Consider the following 19,459-nt stretch of genomic DNA (forward strand, 5'->3'; position numbering starts at 1 on the left):
GCTTGCAACGCCAGACAGCTACCAGTCAGTCGGGAATCAATTTGGAGTGGGCAAATCTACTGTGGGGGCTGCTGTGAAGCAAGTAGCCAAAGCAATCACTGAGCTGCTGCTACGAAAGGTAGTGACTCTGGGAAATGTGCAGGTCATAGTGGATGGCTTTGCTGCAATGGGATTCCCTAACTGTGGTGGGGCGATAGATGGAACCTATATCCCTATCTTAGCACTGGAGCACCGGGGTACCCAGTACATAAACTGCAAGGGGTACTTTTCAATGGTGCTGCAAACACTTGTGGATCACAAGGGACATTTCACCAACATCAACGTGGGCTGGCCAGGAAGGGTTCATGACGCTCGCTTCTTCAGGAACACTAATCTGTTTAAACGGCTGCAGCAAGGGACTTACTTCCCGGACCAGAAAATAACCGTTGGGGGTGTTGAAATGCCTATAGTTATCCTTGGGGACCCAGCCTACCCCTTAATGCCATGGCTCATGAAGCCATACACAGGCAGCCTGGACAGTAGTCAGGAGCTGTTCAACTACAGGCTGAGCAAGTGCAGAATGGTGGTAGAATGTGCATTTGGCCGTTTAAAAGGTCGCTGGCGATCGTTACTGACTCGCTCAGACCTCAGCCAAACCAATATCCCCATTGTTCTTGCTGCTTGTGTGCTCCACAATCTCTGTGAGAGTAAGGGGGAGACCTTTATGGCGGGGTGGGAGGCTGAGGCAAATCGCCTGGCTGCTGATTATGTGCAGCCAGACACCAGGGCGATTAGAAGATCACACCAGGAAGCTCTGCGCATCAGAGAAGCTTTGAAAACCAGTTTCATGACTGGCCAGGCTACGGTGTGAAAGTTCTGTTTGTTGAAAACCCGCCCCCTTGATCGACTCATTCCCTGTAAGCAAACCACCCTCCCCCCTTAAATCACAGCTTGCTTTTAAAGGAAATAAAGTCACTATCGTTTAAAAATCATGTATTCTTTATTAATTGATTATAAACATAGGGAGAGAACCGACAAGGTAATCTGAGTGAGGTTTGGGAGGAGGATAGGAGGGAAGTAAAAGGCCACTGAAAAAATTCAATATAATGACAACCTTTTGGTTGGGCTGTCCACTGGGGTGGAGTGGGAGGGTGCATGGAGCCTCCCCACCCGCGTTCTTACACGTCTGGGTGAGGAGGATATGGAACAGGGTGAGGGGGGAGGGAGGTTACACAGCAGCTGCAGCGGCAGTCTGTTATCCTGCTGCCGTTCCTGAAGCTTCACCAGATGCCGGAGCATGTCCGTTTGATCACGCAGCAGCCCCAGCGTTGCAGCCTGCCATCTCTCATCTCGAGCGTCCCTCATGACCTCACGTTCACTGGCATCTTTCCTGTATTTAAATACCATGTCCTTCCACTCATTCAAATGAACTCTTTCATTGCGGGTGTATTCCATTATTCCCGAGAACATCTCGTCTCGCGTCCTCTTTCTCCGCCGCCTTATCTGAGATAGCCTTTGGGACAGAGGAGGCAGGCTTGAAAAATTTGCAGCTGCTGGAGGGAGGGTTGAAAAAAAGGAGAGACTTTTTAAAATGATACATTTTACAGAACAATGCTTATACTCTTCCATAGTGAACAACACTATTCACATTACATAGCACATGTGATTTCAGGACAAGGTCGCATTTTCCATCTTAATATTGAGTGCCTGTGGCTTTGGTGTTAGAGATCACAGACGCAGGTCCGGGCAACAGAATTCAGCTTGCATGCAGCCATGGTAAGCCATTGTCTTTCGGCTTCTGCGCCCTCCTTTCCCACATACCAAGCAAAGCCCGTTGACTGCTGCAGTTTTCCTGTTAACCTTCATCAGCAGAAAACAAACTAACCCCCCCCCCATCCAATTCTCTGGGATGATCGCTTTATCCCTCCCCCCACCGTGTGGCGGGTATCAGGGAAGATCCCTGCAGAAACCAAACTAACCCCCCGCTCCCCCCGCCATGAATTATCTGGGATGATCGCTGTACCCCTCCCTCCACCGCATGGCTGGTAACAGGGAAGATCCCTGCTAGACAAACGCGAAAAGCTCAGGGCCAATTTCCCCCTCCTCCCCCCCGCGCTTGGCTAACTGCAGGGAAGGATTTCTTTTCAGCCACAGGCAAACAGCCCAGTAGGAACGGCCACCTCTGTCCCCTTAATTAAATTCCTGTATTTCAACCAGGTTACCATGAGCGATATCACTCTCCTGAGGATTACACAGCGAGATAAAGAACGGATGTTGCTTGAATGCCAGAAAACACCGGGATCATATGCTGCCAGGCTTTGTCATGCAATGATACCAGATTACTTGCTACTAGCATGGCGTGGTCAAGTGTCCTACCATGGAGGACGGAATAAGGCTGCACTGCCCAGAAACCTTGTGGCAAGGCTTTTGGAGTACCTCCAGGAGAGCTTCATGGAGATGTCCCTGGAGGATTTCCGCTCCATCCCCAGACACGTTAACAGACTTTTCCAGTAGCTGCAGTGGCCGCGATTGCATCCCAAGTCCTCAGGGCAAAGTAATCATTAAAAAACGCTTGCTTTTAAAACAAGTTTTATATTTTAAAAGGTAAACTCACCTGAGGTCCCTTCCATTGGTTCATGGTCTTGGATACTGGCTTGGGAGGGTTGGGAGGATACTTCAGTCAGGCTGAGAAAAAGATCCTGGCTGTTGGGGAGAACGGAGTGCTGGGTGCTCTCCGCAAGCTCGTCCTCCTCCTCCTCCTCCTCTTCCCTGTCCGCAGAATCCTCAGGTGTGGCTGATGAGATTACCCCCGCCTCGGAATCCACCGTCAGAGGTGGGGTAGTGGTGGCGGCCCCCCCTAGAACTGCGTGCAGCTCGACGTAGAAGCGGCATGTCCGCGGCTCTGACCCGGAGCGACCGTTTGCCTCCTTTGTTTTTTGATAGGCTTGTCTGAGCTCCTTGACTTTCATGCAGCACTGATCTGAGTCCCTATTGTGGCCTCTCTCCATCATGCCCTTGGAGATTTTTTCAACAGTTTTGGCATTTCGTCTTTTCGAACAAAGTTCTGCTAGCACTGAATCCTATCCCCATATAGCGATCAGATCCAGTACCTCTCGTACGGTCCATGCTGGTGCTCTTTTTCGATTATCGGCCTGCATGGTTACCTGTGCTGATGAGCTATCTGTGGTCACCTGTGATCTCCACGCTGGGCAAACAGGAAATGAAATTCAAATGTTTGCGGGGCTTTTCCTGTCTACCAGTGCATCCGAGTTCAGATTGCTGTCCAGAGCGGTCACAATGGTGCACTGTGGGATAGCTCCCGGAGGCCAATACCATCAAATTGCGGCCACACTAACCCTAATTCGAAATGACAATATCGATTTTGGCGCTACTCCGCTCATCGGGGTGGAGTACAGAAATTGATTTTAAGAGCCCTTTATTTCGAAATAAATGGCTTCGTTGTGTGGACGGGTGGCAGGGTTAATTCGATTTAATGCTGCTAAATCCGAATTAAAGTCATAGTGTAGACCAGGCCTCCTACTGTTTATGGTTAAACAGAACTAGCACCTTGCCATCTTATTTTTTTAAATGACCCAGTCAGTAATTATTTCCACCTATTTCTGAAAGTAACAGAGTCCTTTCTCTTTTGTTTTGCTAGGTTCTGATGCTAGCACAATTGAAATCCAGATCCCAAGTGAGCTACATGACTTAGAGGATAATGATCCTGATGCTGAATAACTGGAAAACTGTGGAAGGCATTAAATGGGTATCTGGAGACACAAAGACGTTCTCAAGGATTTGCCTGATTGTTTTCCCTCTTTTATAATGCACGTGTCTTCCTCCCTTGCCCCCCAGCAACACCCTCAGTACATGTCTGATTGCTGAGCTAACTTGCTCTTAACAATTTTCTAGCATTGAAATTGAAAGAGCACTTTTTTTTGATATATTTAAATGGCCTGAGCTGTGGACTAGACATAGAGGGCCAGATTCAGAGATAATGTTTAAGGTGGTGTGAGTTAGGATCCTTTACATTCACTCTTCCTCACACATGGCCAGGAAGTCTAGAAAGTGTAAGTTAAAATACAGAAGAAGCACCTACTTATGAGGTGCTTTCTCTGTTGAGCTCTCTCTTCTCGCCCTTTAGTATGTAAACGTAACAGGGTGTGCTTCCTTGCGTCTAGGTCTGGGAATGTAGCTCTCACTGCATCCGGTGCCTCCTTGCTGCGCATTACTCTGCAAGTTGCTTCTGTAACTTGGCCCTCTGGCCAGGTCACCATTTCATAGAATCATAGAATATCAGGGTTGGAAGGGACCTCAGGAGGTCATCTTGTCCAACCCCCTGCTCAAAGCAGGACCAATCCCCAGACAGATTTTTACCCCAGTTCCCTAAATGGCCCCCTCAAGGATTGAAATCACAATCCTGGGTTTAGCAGGCCAATGCTCAAACCACTGAGCTATCTCTCCCCGCCACCACTTCCAAGGTTACAAAATCCAACAGGACAAACGATCCAAATGCCATCTCCTGAGGGTGTTCATCCCCAGCTTGGGGCTCTATGCCACTTTACCAGTGGCTAGCAGGGGAACTCGGGCCTGCCCACTACACCAGGTTCCAGTCCAGGGATTCTTCAACCAGCAGTCTAGATATGCTCAGGCCTACTCCCTGTTGCTGTTTCTCTGGGCTCCTTCCTACCCAGCCTCTCTATCGTCTTGCCTGTTTCTGGGTTTACCCCTGGAGCTTACTCTATTCCCTGTGGCTACTACACCACTCCTAGCCTCTTGCCAGACTCTTTACTCCAGGGTAGGATCTCCAGGCTTACTCTCTGTCTGGACTTCTTCCTTGTCCCTGATGGTCTCCCTCCTCCAGGAAGTGACTGCAGACTCCTTCCCCTGCAGCTCCCTTCTGCTTTCAGCCTCCTGGCTTTATAGTGCTGTCCCAATCCTTCCCCAGCAGGACTTCACTCTTAACTAACCCTGGCCCTGCATCTTGCCAGGTAACTAATTGGCCTCTCAGACCCTTGATAACCCTAGGAGGGCTGGTGTGGGGTGCACATCCCAGTACAGTGCATTATACAAATTAGACTCCCTTTGAGTCAAATTCTAAGGTGATGTGCAAAGGGACCTGTAAATTACATGATAAAATGGTGAAAGTCCAAGCAAGTAAATCAAGGGAGTCTAGCTGGAATCTAAGTTGGCGTAACATACACATTGAAGGGCTGGATGTAAATTATACTCACTTATACTCCCTCTTCATTTACTTAAACTCATCTCTGAATGTGGTCCACATGGTCCAAAGAGATGATTCATTTGCCAAAAAAATAAAAAATAAAAGACTGATGTTGAGACTGATGGATGTAATTATGATTATGATTATGTACTCAAGGAAATTTAATGCAAATTCCTGTCAAATCTAGATTAGCATGATTTAGGTTGTCTTAGGGTGACTGATTAATTCAGCATACTGGTTGATAGTAAAAATAATGGTTTCTGGCACAAGCTGGGTGTATTTTTAGAGGGAAAAATCTGATCAGTTTGAATTTGTACCTCATGCGCTGTATGTATGGTACCTTTCCTGCTGGTGGAAAATGCCATGCTTTTATTGATATAGCTTTGCTTCTTTTGGTTTTGTTAAAATGCCATGGGCCAGATCTTCATCTTGAAATCAATTACGCTATTCCAATTTACACCAACTGAAGATCTGGCTCTGTGAGACATTCCTTCTGGTTAAGGTCCTTTTAATTGGTTGTTATAAAATTAACTGCAGCTTTTATGTATGTATTGTCCTTTAATGTTCACACTAAGACTTTGAACCTTATAAAGATGAAGGAGCTATAGGTCAAATTGTGTTGTCAGTGACACTAGTGTAACTCAGTAGAGTTGATGGAGTTGGTGGAGTTACTCTGGTGTAACAGAGACAGAATTTGGCCCTACGTATTGAGTTTGGACTCCTCTTTGAAGATAGTTATATTTTCAGATTATGACAGGAACCATTCTTTTGGCTGAGTGGAAGGGACATTTTTTTCCTTTCTGGATAGGATGACTCAGGAAGAAGTGAAAAAGCCAATAGCTGCTTTTTCATTTACCTCAAATGCAGCATATCCCTAACCAACCAAATGAGTATTTGAAATAACTGTAGGCGTTACTTTGTGATGTTAGAAAGAACTCTTTGGGGAAACACTTCTTGGTGTAGAGGCAGAGGAGATAATATACCTTTCCCAAGATCTGGGTAGTGTATTCATTTTAGGAGTGTTTGCAGTGGGTTGGAAGAGGAGGTTAATCCCTAACCATCTGTAATGTGCACTGGAAATCACCACACTGATTTTAGCTCAGCAGTACTTTATACAGATAAGTATTGAACATAACTGGAATAGTGACATTCTCCTCCTGGAATCTTACCAGAGGTTGATGTAGAAAGTCCTCAGATTCACAGTGCCTCAACAGAAGTATTTCATCAACAAGAAATCCATCCACTGCTGTAGAGAAGATCAGAGAAAAAGTAATTCACTTCCACAGATTGAAAAACAATATACAGCTTCTCTTCAACAAATTGTACTTAAAATAGGCACCTAGCCACCGCACAAGACAGCTTAAGGTCATCTACCAATGACACTGGTTGGAGAAAGCCAGTTAAAAAACTAATTTGAGGCATGTTGTAACACACTCCTGTCAGAATGGCAGACATCTGAAGCTTTCCAGGGCATGGACTGTGTATTCATCTGTGTTTGTACTGGGCTCCCATCCTGGTTTGGGACCTTTGTCAACTACCATAATACAAATGATTAATAGTGAGTTGTTTCACATTATCCATGTGTCTGTTTCTTTACTGAAAAGTAGTTTTTGAAATGGTCAAGAGGGAGAAACCTGTATGACTGTGTGTTGCAGTAAACTTTGCAGCGAATGTGCAGAAACTTCTCAACATATAACAAATTCCTATTACTTGATGTTCCTCTCAGTCATGACAAGTTTGCCAAATGGAGATCAACCTGCCACAGATCCTCAAAATGGAGTAAATACTAATTAATATCAAGATGTAAATTATCTACAACAAAAACATATTTTGAAATTGAAAATATTGACTGATGTTCTAAAGTATTCTTTCAAACTGTAGAAGGTTTTAGCCTATGAGCAGCTGATATGCATGGAAGTACCAAATGTGAGTACCTAAATGGAAGGATGCTGATTTCCAGAAACACCTACAGCTCTCACTGAAGCCATGCTTCAAAACAAATGTATTTGCCAAAGTGTTCCTGATACATAATCAAATTCAGGAAAGGACAAAAATAAACCACACACACAGAATGTCCTAAAACCTGGATGTGATAAGATCTAAATTCTCTGCAAAAGCCCTTGGGTCATCATAATGAAGATACATTTACCTGCACTTAGACACTATAGCAGAAAGAAAGATGATTTTCTAGGTAGGGCACTGGACTAATTAGGAGGTTTAATTCCAATTTGGGTGTCATGTTTAACACGCCTCTTCAATGTTACGTGGAAGGCGGGTGCAGTACCTCTGGACTAGCAAACTAGGGTGGTGGTCCCAATCTTTAAGAAAGGAGAACAGAGGGTGTGTTCCAACTATAGGGGGATCACACTCCTCAGCCTCCCCAGCAAAGCCTATGCCAGGGGGCCTGAGAGGAGATTATGCCCATTAGTTGAACCTCACATTCAGGAGGAACAGTGCAGATTCCCTGCTGGCCGTGGAAAACCGGACCAACTCTTTGCTCTCTCACAGAAACTCGAAGGGTTGTAGGAGTTTGCTAATCCGGTCTACCTTTGTTTTGTAGACCCGGAGAAGGCATATGACTGCGCTCACAGGTATGTCTTGTGGGAAGTGCAGTGGGAGTATGAGGTGCCAGTGCTGCTTTTGCGTGCTATCCGGTCCCCCTATTCTCGGAGTGAGAGTTGCATTCCTATTCTCAGCATTCTCGAGTTCGTTCAAGGTGGGTGTTGGACTCCACCAACGATGTATCTTGTCCCCACTCCTGTTTGTTATGTTCATGGACAGGATATCAGGGCGCAGCCAAGCTGTGGGTGAGGACTTGGGGGTGGCATCTCTACTGTTTGCAGATGTTGTTGTCCTTGCTTCTTCAGACTGCGATCTCTGATGTGCATTCGAACGTTTCACTGCTGAGTGTGAAGCGGCTGGGATGAGAATCAGCACCTCCAAATCAGAGGTCATGGTCCTCTCCGGGAAGAAAGTGGACTGCTCTCTCCAGGTGACGGGGGAGCAGCAGTCCTTAGTAGATGAGTTTAAGTATCTACGGGTCTTGTTCACAAGTGATGGCAAGTGGGAGCGGGATCTAAACCAGCAGATGGGTGTGGCGGCGGTAGTGAGTGGGCGCTCTACCGATCCGTGGTGGTGAAGTGAGAACTCAGTTCTTGGATGAATCTCTGTGTTTACAGGTCACTCTACATCCCCATCCTCACCTATGGTCATGAACTTTGGGTAATGACCAAAAGGACGAGATCATGGGTACAAGCGATGGAAATGACATTTCTCCTCAGGGTGGCTGGGCTTACTCTCTGAGACAGGGTGAGGAGCTCGGCTATTTGGGAGAGCCTCAGAGTAGAGCTGCTATTCCTCCGGATCGAGAGGAGCCAGTTGAGGTGGTTCGGGCACCTGATAAGGCACATCCCACTGGGCACATCCCATTGGGCAGAAGACCCGAGGCTGACCCAGGACACGCTGGAGGGATTATATCTCCCAGGTGGCCTGGGAATGCTGGGGAACCCCCCAGGAGGAGCTGGAACCTGTTGCGGAGGAAAAGGAGGTCTCATCTTCCCTACTCTCCATGCTGCTGCCATGACCCTCACTTGGAAAAGTGTCAGAAAAGAAAAAAAAGAAAGAAGAAGAAGAATTTCCAATTTGATCCCAAATCTCTTTAGAATCCATTGCCAAGGGGATGGGGTTAACTCAGGGACAAAAGGGGTTTAAAAAGCCAGCTCCTAAGCGACGAAAGGAGCTAGCGAACAAGAGAGTGTTGCGAGGGAATTCTCCAGGTAAAAGAAGCAAATATGTGACTGTTGGAATGAGTTTATTGTCTGTTTGTTTGTTGTTGTGTGCTTGTTTGCTTGCCCTCGTGTGCCTATTGGATTGACGTTTATAATGTGCTCTGTTTGTGGGGGCTGTGTGTTGAGCAGCCTCCCTCAGCAAGGCTGAGAGCTTCTTAGCGAGGCTCTAGCCTGCCATCCTTTGATCCCTCGTCCCTTTAGGATCCCTTGACTAGGGGGTGGGGATAATTCAGGAAGAACAGGGGTTTAAAAAGCCAGTTCCTAAGTGACCAGAAGAGCTAGTGAGCAGGGGAGTTTTGTGAGTTTAGAGAGAAAACGTGAGTACGAAATACACCTAATAAACATTCCCTAAATGTAGACAAATAACACCCTCCCCGCCCCCCCTCCATAACCCCTCCTCACATACAAACAAACAAAACCTCTGCAAGAGTAAAAATAATGCAGGCAGCAGCACAGTGGGAGCTATCCAGTTTATTGAACTGAACACAGCATATATGAATACCTGCCCTATGGGCAGGTGGCATGGGTGTGCATTTGGTGCAAGGAGCTCCTGGCCCTCAGAGACCAAATACAGGCTCTTGAGACCAGAGCGGCTGAATTGGAGGAGCTCAGGGAGACAGAGGTACATAAACGAGACTTTCAGGGACTCAATAGAACGGTCCCATCCCCAGTCTAACAGCCTCTGTGCTGTTGAGGAGGATGAAAGTCTCAGGGAAGGAGAACATCCAACTGGAGCAGAGGGAAACGATCCCATAGTTGGGACTCTCTCTCAAGATGACGTCATGGTAACCTCTCACACTGAGAATACCTCTCTGGGGAAGAGGATTGCTGTTATTAAGAAAAGAGAGGTAATAGTAATGGGGGATTCAATTATTAGAAATATAGATATTGGATTTGTGATGACTGAGAGAACTGCATGGTGAATTGCCTGTTGGATGCAAAGGTCATGGACCTCTCGAGAAATCTAGTCAGACTTATGTGCAGTGCTAGGGAGGGCCAACGGTCATGGTATATGTAGGTACCAGTGATATAGGGAAAGGTAGGAGTGAGGTTCTGGAGGACAAATTTAGATGGTTAGGTAAGAGATTAAAGCACAGGGTCAGTTAGACAGGCAGAACTGCAGGGTCTCAATGCCTGGATGAGATGATTATGTTCAGAGAAGGGATTTAGCTTCATTAGGAACAGGGGAACCTTTTGGGAACGGCCGAGCCTTCACAGGAAGTATGGGTGCCACGTAAACTAAATCAGAACCAGATCACTGGCATGTAAAACTAAAAAGGCTGTAGAGAAGTTTTTAAACTAAGGCCTGGGGGAGGGGGGAAGCCGACAGGTATGGAGGAGAAGATGATTCTGACAGACATATATCCCTTAGGGAAGCAGTTATTAAAGGGGATACTCCCAATAAAGAGGAGATGATAGAAGTTGATAAAGTACAGATAGGAACTGAAGAGAAAAAGCTGAATGAAAAAGTCCCATTCAGTTACATCACATGGCGGGAGACAACTAAATATTGACAAATTTTATAAGTATACAAATTCAAGAAGTCTATAGTCTAAGATAGGTGAACTTGAGTACCTGGAATTAAATGAGGATATTGATATAATAATAGACATCACAGAAACTTGATGGAAGAATGATAATTGATGGGACATAGTAATACCAGGTACAAAATATATAGGAATGACAGAGTAGGTTGTGTTGGTTGGGTAGAGGCACTATATGTGAAAGAAAGCACAGAGTCAAATATAATAAAAATCTTAAATGAATCAAACGGTACCATAGACTCTCTATGAATAGAAATTCCTTGCTTGAATAATAAGAGTATGGCAGTAGGAATATACTATTCACCACCTGACCAGGATGGTGACAGTGATTGTGAAATGCTCAGGGAGATCAGAATGGCTACAAAACCAGAAAACCCAATAATAATGGGGGATCTCAAAGGGAACATGTCACCTTAGGTTGGGATGCAGAGATAAAATTTCTAGACACAATTAATGACTGCTTCTTGAAGCAGCTAGTCTTGGTACCCACAAGGGAAGAAGCAATTCTTGATTTAGTTCTAAGTGTCGCACAGGATCGGTCCAAGAAGTAAATATAGCTGAACAGTTTGGTCATTGTGACCATAGTGTAATTAAATTTAACATCCTTGTAGGGGAAAATTACCAAACAAACTCACCACAGTAGCATTTAATTTCAAAAAGGGGAACTACACAAAAATAAGGCCAGCTAAACAGAAATTAAAAGGAACACTCACAAGCCTGACATGTCTGCAAACTGCATGAAAACTTTTTTAAAAAGACCACAGTAAAGGATCAAATTACATGTATTACCCCCACCTGAGCCATTCTTTGTAGGTGTCAAATCTGAGGAGCTGTCCCAGATTGCGGTGTCATTAGAGGAGGTTTTGGAACAAATTGATAAATTAAACAGCAACGAGTCACCAGGAACAGATGGGAGTCACCCAAGAATTCTGAAGGAACTCCAAATATGAAAATGCAGAACTACTAACTGTGGTATGTAAACTATTGCTCAAATCAGTCTCTGTACCAAATGACTACAGAGCCTTAATGTGATGCCAATTTTTTAAAAAGGGCTTCAGAGGCGATCCTGGAAATTACAGGCCAATAAGTCTAACTTCAGTACCAGGCAAACTGGTTGAAACTATAGTAAAGAACAGAATGATCAGACACATAGATGAACACCATTTGTTGGGGAAGAGTCAACACGGCTTTTGTAAAGGGAAATCATGCCTCACCAATCTATAAGAATTGTTGAGGTCAACAAACATGTGTATAGGGGTGATTCAGTGGATATAGGGTACTTGGACTTTCAGAAGTTCACTCACCAAAGGCTCTTAAGAAAAGTAGGCAGTCATAGGACAAAAGGGAAAGTTCTCTCATCTATCAGTAACTGGCTAAAAGATAGAAAACAAAGGATAGGAATAAATGGCCAGTTTTCACAATGGAGACAAGTAGCAGGATCCCTCAAAGATCAGTACTGGGACCAATGCTATTCAACATATTCATAAATGATCTGGAAAATGGGGTAAACAATGAGGTGGCAATGTTTGCAGATGATACAAAATTACTCAGGTTAAGTCCAAAGCTGACTGGAAAGAGTCACAACATTGAGTGACTGGGTAACAAAATGGCAGATGTAATTCAGTGTTAAATAATACAAAGCAATGCACAGTGGAAAACAATCCCAACTATACTCACGAAATGATGGAGTCTAAATTAGCTGTTATCATTCAAGAAAGAGATCTTGGAGTCATTGTGAATAGTTCTCTGAAAACATCCACTCAATGTGCAGTGGCAGTCAAAAAAGCAAACAGAATGTTCAGAAACATTAGGAAAGGGATAGGTAAGGTGGTAAGTATCATAATGCCACTATATAAATCCATGGCATGCCTACACCTCAAATACAGCGTGCAGTTTTGGTCACCCCATCTCAAAAAAGATACATTAGAAGTGGAAACAATACAGAGAAGGGCAACAAAAATGATTAGGGATAAGGAACAGCTTCCATATAAGGAGAGAATAAAAAGACTGGGACTGTTCAGTTTAGAAAAGAGATAACTAAGGAGGGGTGTGGCACGATGCTGCTAGAGAGGCCTTAATCAGCTCCTGTCACTCCAGCCCCAATCAGGGGGATTGAATTGGAATGGGTAGGTAGCCTGACGCTTGCCTGGTAACTGACCACACCTGCCAGCCTCGTTAGCAGGAGCTGTAAGACTGGGAGGAAGTGGGGGAAACTGGAGGGAGGCAAAGACCAGGAGGGGAAGGTCAGGTCAGGTCAGGTCAGGCTCAGCGGGAGTCTCCTAGTCTGCTGCTAGCCAGGTCTGTGCTAGGCTGAGCTGTTGTTAAAAAGCCTGTATATAGTTGGAAACTGGTGGTGGGGGCTTGATCAAAAATAAAGAGGACGGGTATTGCCTGAAGGGTCTCTGAGAAGAGGGAGAGCAGGGCCTAGCCGAAGGGGCATGGTGTGCACACCATTATAGGGGGATCATGAATGGTGTGGAGAAAGTGAATAAGGAAGTATTTACTCCTTCACATGACACAAGAACCAGGGGTCACCCAATAAAATGAATAGGCCGCCACGTTTAAAACAAAGATAAGGAAGTACTTCTTCACACAATGCACAGCCAGGCTGTGGAACTCATTGCCAGGGGATGATGTGAAGGCCAAAGGTATAACTGGGTTCAAAAAAGAATTGGACCAGTTCATGGAAGATAGGTCCATCAATGGCTATTAGCCAGGATGGTCTGGGTGCAACCCCAAGCTCTGAGTGTCTCTAAGCCTCTGACTGCCAGATGCTGGGACCGGCTAGACTGACCATTGGTCTTACCCAGCATGGCCATTCTTATGTTCTTAATTTCCCATTTTGCCTTAGGCTTTTGGCATGATTTTGGGGAAAACACTTAAACTCTTTGTGCCTCAGTTCTCCATCCGTAAATGGGGATAAAATTTCCTTACTTCTTAGACATGCTGTGAGAATTGGTTCATTAACATTTGCAAGGTGCTCACATGGTACATTAATGGGGGCTACCCAAGCACCTAAATTGATAGAAAGAAAAAGTGACAGATTGTTCTCAAAATATGAATGTAAGTGCTTATCTATACACGCCTACATTTGTATCTCTGAGTATAAGTCTGTCTGGTCTTTTTGTCTGCCGGGTCTGCTAAGAGAAATGGGCATGGGAAGACAATTGACACCATTTGGAAAAGCTCAGAATATTGGTTTTAAGTAGCAAACTTCATGTAGCTGTATTATCCAGCTAAACAGTGCCGTATATAAATCATTTAAGGGCTTTTAAAAACAAAACAAAAAACCTTGCACTGGAGTTGCTAGCATAGTCACCACTGTGCTGCTTAATAACCGAATAAATATTTATACAAAGGGAGAGTATTTCCTCATTTGGGCCTTTGTTTCATGGAGTAGGGAGAAAACTTCTAGCTCATCTTGCACTGGATTTTTACAGCATTTACAACATTTTTATAAGCCAACAAAATAAATCAGCTCAGAAGTCATGGGCAGCCGTGAACCAGCTGTTGTGGGAGGCTAGCCTCCGGCCCCTCCCCTTCTGTCCAAAGCCCTGCCCCTCCCCCTCCCGCCCTCTCCCCTTCAGGAGCCCAGAGCACCCCCACCGTGGCCCCCACCCTGCAGCTGCCCAGTCCCTTCCCATTTCGTCATGGATATTTTTAGTAAAAGGCAGGGACAGGTCACAGGCAATAAAGAAAAAGTCACAGAATCCCATGACCTGACTTTTACTAAAAATATCCATGACAAAAATCTTAGCCTTACCGATGATTTCCTTTGTGCAACTGAGCTGTCTCCCAACAGAGGATATTTGGACTACGCCTCTTTTTGTGCAAAAAACAAGACACTTCAGACTTGTCCATGGTGCTGAAGAACCCCCCTTCTTCTCCCTTGCAGGATGAGTACTGCCAAAGCTGAATGAACACACTACAATTTATTTTTGATTAACTTTACATTTCTTGACCATATCAACCTTATTCAACTGAGTTAGCAAGGGATGGTTAAAGTTTCTAAATTTCAAAGTTGATTTCATTTCAAAGTTTTTTGTTTTTTTTTTAAATGTTTTATGATTTTTTTCACAGATTTAATTTTTTAATAAAAATATTGAGATTATAAAAATTTAATATTACCCAAAGCCTAATTTTTGATAAACAAAATACTGTAATAGCCTTTTCGATAATGTTAATCAAAATGTTGAGAAAAAAGATTGAAATAATGGCACATTTTTATGCCATTTTCATTTTTGTGACATTTCAATTTTGTACTCAACATTTTTATTGACAATTTGATATCAAAAATATCAAAATAGTTGCTCGAAGGAACAGTACCACCTTATGTATCTTGTACAATTATTTTTTTTAACAACCAATTTTTCAACAACAATTTTTTTTCCACATACCTCTCAATATAACACAGGCCTTTGCTAGCTACTGATGCTAGCACCATTGAAATCCACAGCTCGAGTGAGCTACACGACTTACTAGATGATAACATTGCTGATGCTGAATCATGAAAATTCTCATTTTCCAAAGGCCAGTGTTCAACAAAAAACACTTTCTACCAGCACTGTGATAATCTTATACACGGCCCCTGAAGAGGCCATTGTAAAGATACAAAGAACTTGTATCAGGAGGAGCGGACTAAGAGAGAGGTCAGCCCCAGAAAATAAATCAGGTAAACTGTTCATTCTGGATCATAACCTCTCACCTAGCCCATGACAAATGAGGAATAGCAAGGAGGAAGAAAATATTAGTTGTGTGGGAGAGCAAAGTAGGACAGAAGGCAAAATGTTCATCCCTCTGTCAAATTAGTGGTAATTTTGGGTGCAGTGCTTTGGATACATCCCTGCTGAAGGATATTTCTGCATAAGAATAGGTTTCAGAGTAGCAGCCGTGTTAGTCTGTATCTACAAAAAGAACAGGAGTACTTGTGGCTTAGAGACTAACAAATTTACAAGTACTCTTGTTCTTTCTGCATAAGAATGAATGTCAAGTATGTTTTGCTTTAGAAAATGTTGCTGGAAGGCAGCTTTAAAGATTTCCTCTGTGGTGACGGATGCCCTTTCTTCCAGGGATACTTCTATGGGCTCTGGTTTCTTCTGGAATCAGCCTACCAGTGGCTGGTATTCTTCATTTATAGAACAGCAGGCAGACAATCCTCTGAAGTGGATCAGGGGGTCTCTTCTTTTAAGTTTATCACAGCCCCATGTGCCTGAAGTGTGGAGAAATTCCTATGGGCAATTTCCTATGAAATCTCAGGGGACCATGCTCTGTGTAAGAATGGATACACAGGAGTCCCCTGGTTTTCTCAGCTGGGCTGTGGTCATCATCAGTACTATTGTGAACATGATAGGGCGCAAAACAGGCTAAAGGGTAACCTTTTGTACTGATAGTGACAATTTCCAAAGGTGACCCAAAGAAATTACTGGTGACAGAGCTTGAATGGAATATGCAGCTAATCTTTTGTCAGCTCCATCAACGTGAGGTCTCATGAAGAGACTGTAGTGATAGCAGAAGATAGTTTCCCATCCTGAATTTTATTTTCTTCGTTCTCTGGCTCACCCTTTATTGGACTGAGATACCCTTGACCCTTCTTGGTCTTCTTCTGACTCTGAAGATGGACTCAAGCCCTATGTATCATTTGTCTTGAGGGACAAGCTCTATTGCCCTTACCTTTAGCAGGTGTGAGATTTCCTTCAAGAAAATGTGATGTTTCTCATCTGAAAAATGGGATATTTCACTTTCTTGATACAGGCCTACACTTGGATGGAAGAGGAGACCCTTCTCCGCTGCCTTTGTTGTGGGTAGGAACAAAAGGATCTTTTGTGTATGTAGGATTCGTAGTCCTTGGACTTTTGCTGGAATGGAGGCTGGATGATTTGGCTTGTCCGTGTTATTGAGCACCACTTTCTCGAATTTCTCCCCAAACAGGATCTAACTGAGACATTGTTCAATTATCCACAGTCCAGAATTTAAAACAGAGCTGACATCTGGCCACTGAATTTTCTATCAGGGCTCTCACTGCCAGCCTCACGGAGTTTATGAATCAGTCCATGTCAAATGCAGTAGTTCAGAGTATCTTTTTTCAAAGTGGTGACTTGAATTAGTCAGGCTTATTAGGTCTTTGTACCAGGACATTATGGCTTTAGAGGCTGCTCCTGAAGCCTCCAAGTCCCTTCTCTGGTTGAATTCTATCTTTCTGTCCCTGGGATCTTTGAGGGGGGAAATCGCCCTAGTCTACACTTTCAGGATGGAGAGAGAATCTTTGGTTTCTCGGATGCTAGGATTTCAGGGCTCATCAACTAAGCCTTCTCCCCTTTGTTGTGCATTTATACACTCGTCTCTAAAGACCTCTTTGAAGGAGTGGTGTAGAGGGACGGCGAATTCTGTCTCAGTTCTTGATAGGAGATTTTTGCCGTGGGCTTTAGCCACTTGTTCTCTCTGGCTAGATAGCAGTAGCACCCACCACTTTCTTCCCCATGGGTTCAAACACATCTCTCTCTGTGTGTAAAAACCTCTTCCTGTTCTTCTATCTCAGTGTTATTATGGGCTGAAGCCAAAAGTTCTGCTTTCTGGAGAAAGGCGTTAGAGCTGATGGCAGGAAAATAGGACCTAGATGGATTGTTAGTTGTTTTCCTGTTGTTTTTAGATTTTGTTCTTTGCCTTTTTGTGAACATTTTTGTCATCTTTTGGAGAGATTTTAGTTTTTCACATGAAAGGCTGGTCTCTTTTCTTGCCTGGTGTTCCCTTTTTGGTAACAAAAGAAATATCTCTGTCAGGAACAAGGGGAGGCTGTAAAAATGACAAATTCCTTGCCAAGTGACTCATTTACTCATGTAAGAACCTGGGATGGAGCCTTAAAACTTTTAAAGATGCTTTTGGGTAGCTTGAGTCTTTATCCATGAAGTTGCATGAGACCTTAATGGGTGAAGATGTTCTTGTCCTTTCATTGCTAGTGTTTACTGAACTATGAAAATGGATGTATATACAGGGCTGGGAAGAAAGCAGGGGTGGCTCTGGAAAGGCCACTACATGGAATGAGACAGCTGCACTATTACATATTCATAGCCATAGGTATCATAAATTACACCTTTTATTCTATTGCTTTAAAGATATGAGCATCTGCCAGAAGTACCTTTTTTATGTGGGCTCATTGTTGTAAGTGCTACTTGTAAATGGTATTTTTCTTGCTAAGTAAATGGAAAAGCAGAAACAAATTACATTTTTAGCTTAATAGTAATTCATTTCTTAAAATTTCTCTGAAATTGTTGCTCAAAAAAGTACTAATGTAATACAGTGCTGACTAAAGAACCAACTATAGTGCAAACAGGTATTAGTCAAACTTTCCATACTGCTGCAAATTACAGATTCAGACCAAACTTTCCACCCTGCCCAGATGTTACATTCCCAGTCCTCTCTTGAATCAAGAATGGCAGTTAGGCCTAATGTTTGGAGGAGTGTTTGTTATGTAGACTATTGGCTGCTAACAAGATTTCTGTGAGACCCACTGAACTCATTTTCACTAGTAGTCCAAATTAATACATTTCTAGTTTTAACTCACAGTATACGTCTTAGTGTGGGTTGAAACAAACTGCACGAAAAACAATGTAACAAAAATGTTTGAGGACATCGCTTGCCTTTTCTTGAGTGTCTACTAAAAAAAAAATTTACAAAAAAATTCTTACTGTAAGGGTAGTTAAGCTCTGGAATAGGCTTCCAAGGGAATTTGTGGAATCTCTGTTATTGGAAGTTTTAAAGAACAGGTTGGACAAACACCTGGTCAGGGATGTTCTAGGCTTATTTGGTCCTGCCTCAGTGCAGCTGGCAGGACTTGATGAGTTCTCAAGGTCCCTTCCAGCCCAACATTTATAATTCTATGAAAATACACTATATCAAAACCAGAGCCCAGGAAGGATGTAACTTGTGAAAGGAGATCATTGGGCATGATAGTTAGGGTAAGATGGAAGTGATGATGGACTATGACCAAGATGCATACCATGCCTACTAAGTGTAGCCTCCTCCAGTGACTAGACAATGTGTTGATAGAGAATATTAGGTAACCAAGGACAGGCCAGATGATAGAACATGCTGCTAGAGATGGTTGTGAGTTGTTGGTGCTGGAGTTAATAAGTTAGGCAGCTAATTCCTTTGGAGGCTTCTGACAATATCCTGCTTTTTGCTTGAGTGAACAGACAGTGCAGTGAGGCTGTCACGCAAAATCTCTTATTGATTATGTTCTCATATGTCACACGGGGCATCTTATGTGCACTGCAGATACCAGCTTGCATGGTATAAAACTTTTTACTATCCCAGAACTCTAGCTATGATATGTACATCTTAAGGCACTCTACATATTCGGAAAACCCAGATGGGTTAACATATAGGACCCCTCATAGGTTAGCCGCTTAGAGAATCATTAGAAGGAACTGATAGGAGGATCAGAACAACTCCACTTTGCTTGAGGACCAAGCTCATAGGAGCACCAAGATGCTTTTAACACAGTGGGGATGGGTAGATTAATAAACAGCTCTGCTAGCCACGTCTAGATATAGCTAACAGAAAAGAATTTACATGCTTACTGCATGAACTTAAGTACTGTGGTTACATTTTTTTAAATCATCTAGGGGATTTATACACATCTTCTCTTAAAATTAATGAGACACACAAGGTGGGTAAGATAAAATGTTCTAGTGGACCAACTTCTTTTGGTGAAAGAGACACGCTTTCGAGAGCCACAGAGCTCTTCTTCAAGTCCATGGAGATCAAAAGCTGGTCTCTTTCACCATGTCTGTCTTATATCCTGGGACCAACACGGCTACAACAACACTGCAAACATTAAAACTAATGTAAGATGTCTGTCTACATGTTCTAGAGAGCTGTGAAAACCTCAACTGGCACCTGTAGTCAAGGGCATGTCCCATCTGCAT

At 43.7% G+C, this 19,459-nt stretch overlaps 2 protein-coding genes across 8 annotated transcripts in view; one reads left to right on the plus strand and one right to left on the minus strand.

Moving 5' to 3' along the window:
• The window catches only part of GPR143 (G protein-coupled receptor 143), a 51,795-nt gene extending 45,018 nt beyond the window's left edge, over nt 1-6,777 (plus strand). For all 4 annotated transcript variants that reach the window (XM_065580713.1, XM_065580714.1, XM_065580712.1 and 1 more), the window contains one exon: nt 3,638-6,777. In XM_065580713.1, coding sequence (XP_065436785.1) covers nt 3,638-3,717 — 80 coding nt within the window. In that variant the 3' untranslated portion in view covers nt 3,718-6,777. The remainder of the gene's footprint in view (nt 1-3,637) is intronic.
• Nucleotides 961-19,459, minus strand: part of TBL1X (transducin beta like 1 X-linked) — a 280,764-nt gene continuing 262,265 nt past the window's right edge. For 2 of the 4 annotated variants that reach the window (XM_065580711.1, XM_065580710.1), the window contains 2 exons: nt 6,373-6,449; nt 961-1,532 (listed from right to left, as the gene is read on the minus strand). In XM_065580711.1, the coding sequence (XP_065436783.1) occupies nt 6,411-6,449 (39 nt within the window). In that variant the 3' untranslated portion in view covers nt 961-1,532; nt 6,373-6,410. Of the gene's footprint in view, nt 1,533-2,593; nt 6,450-19,459 lie in introns of all 4 variants that reach the window. The other 2 variants (XR_010597654.1, XR_010597653.1) reach the window with 2 other exon arrangements.

This window comes from Chrysemys picta, chromosome 1 (genome assembly GCF_011386835.1).
Source record: "Chrysemys picta bellii isolate R12L10 chromosome 1, ASM1138683v2, whole genome shotgun sequence".
NCBI classification, from domain to species: Eukaryota; Metazoa; Chordata; order Testudines; family Emydidae; genus Chrysemys; species Chrysemys picta.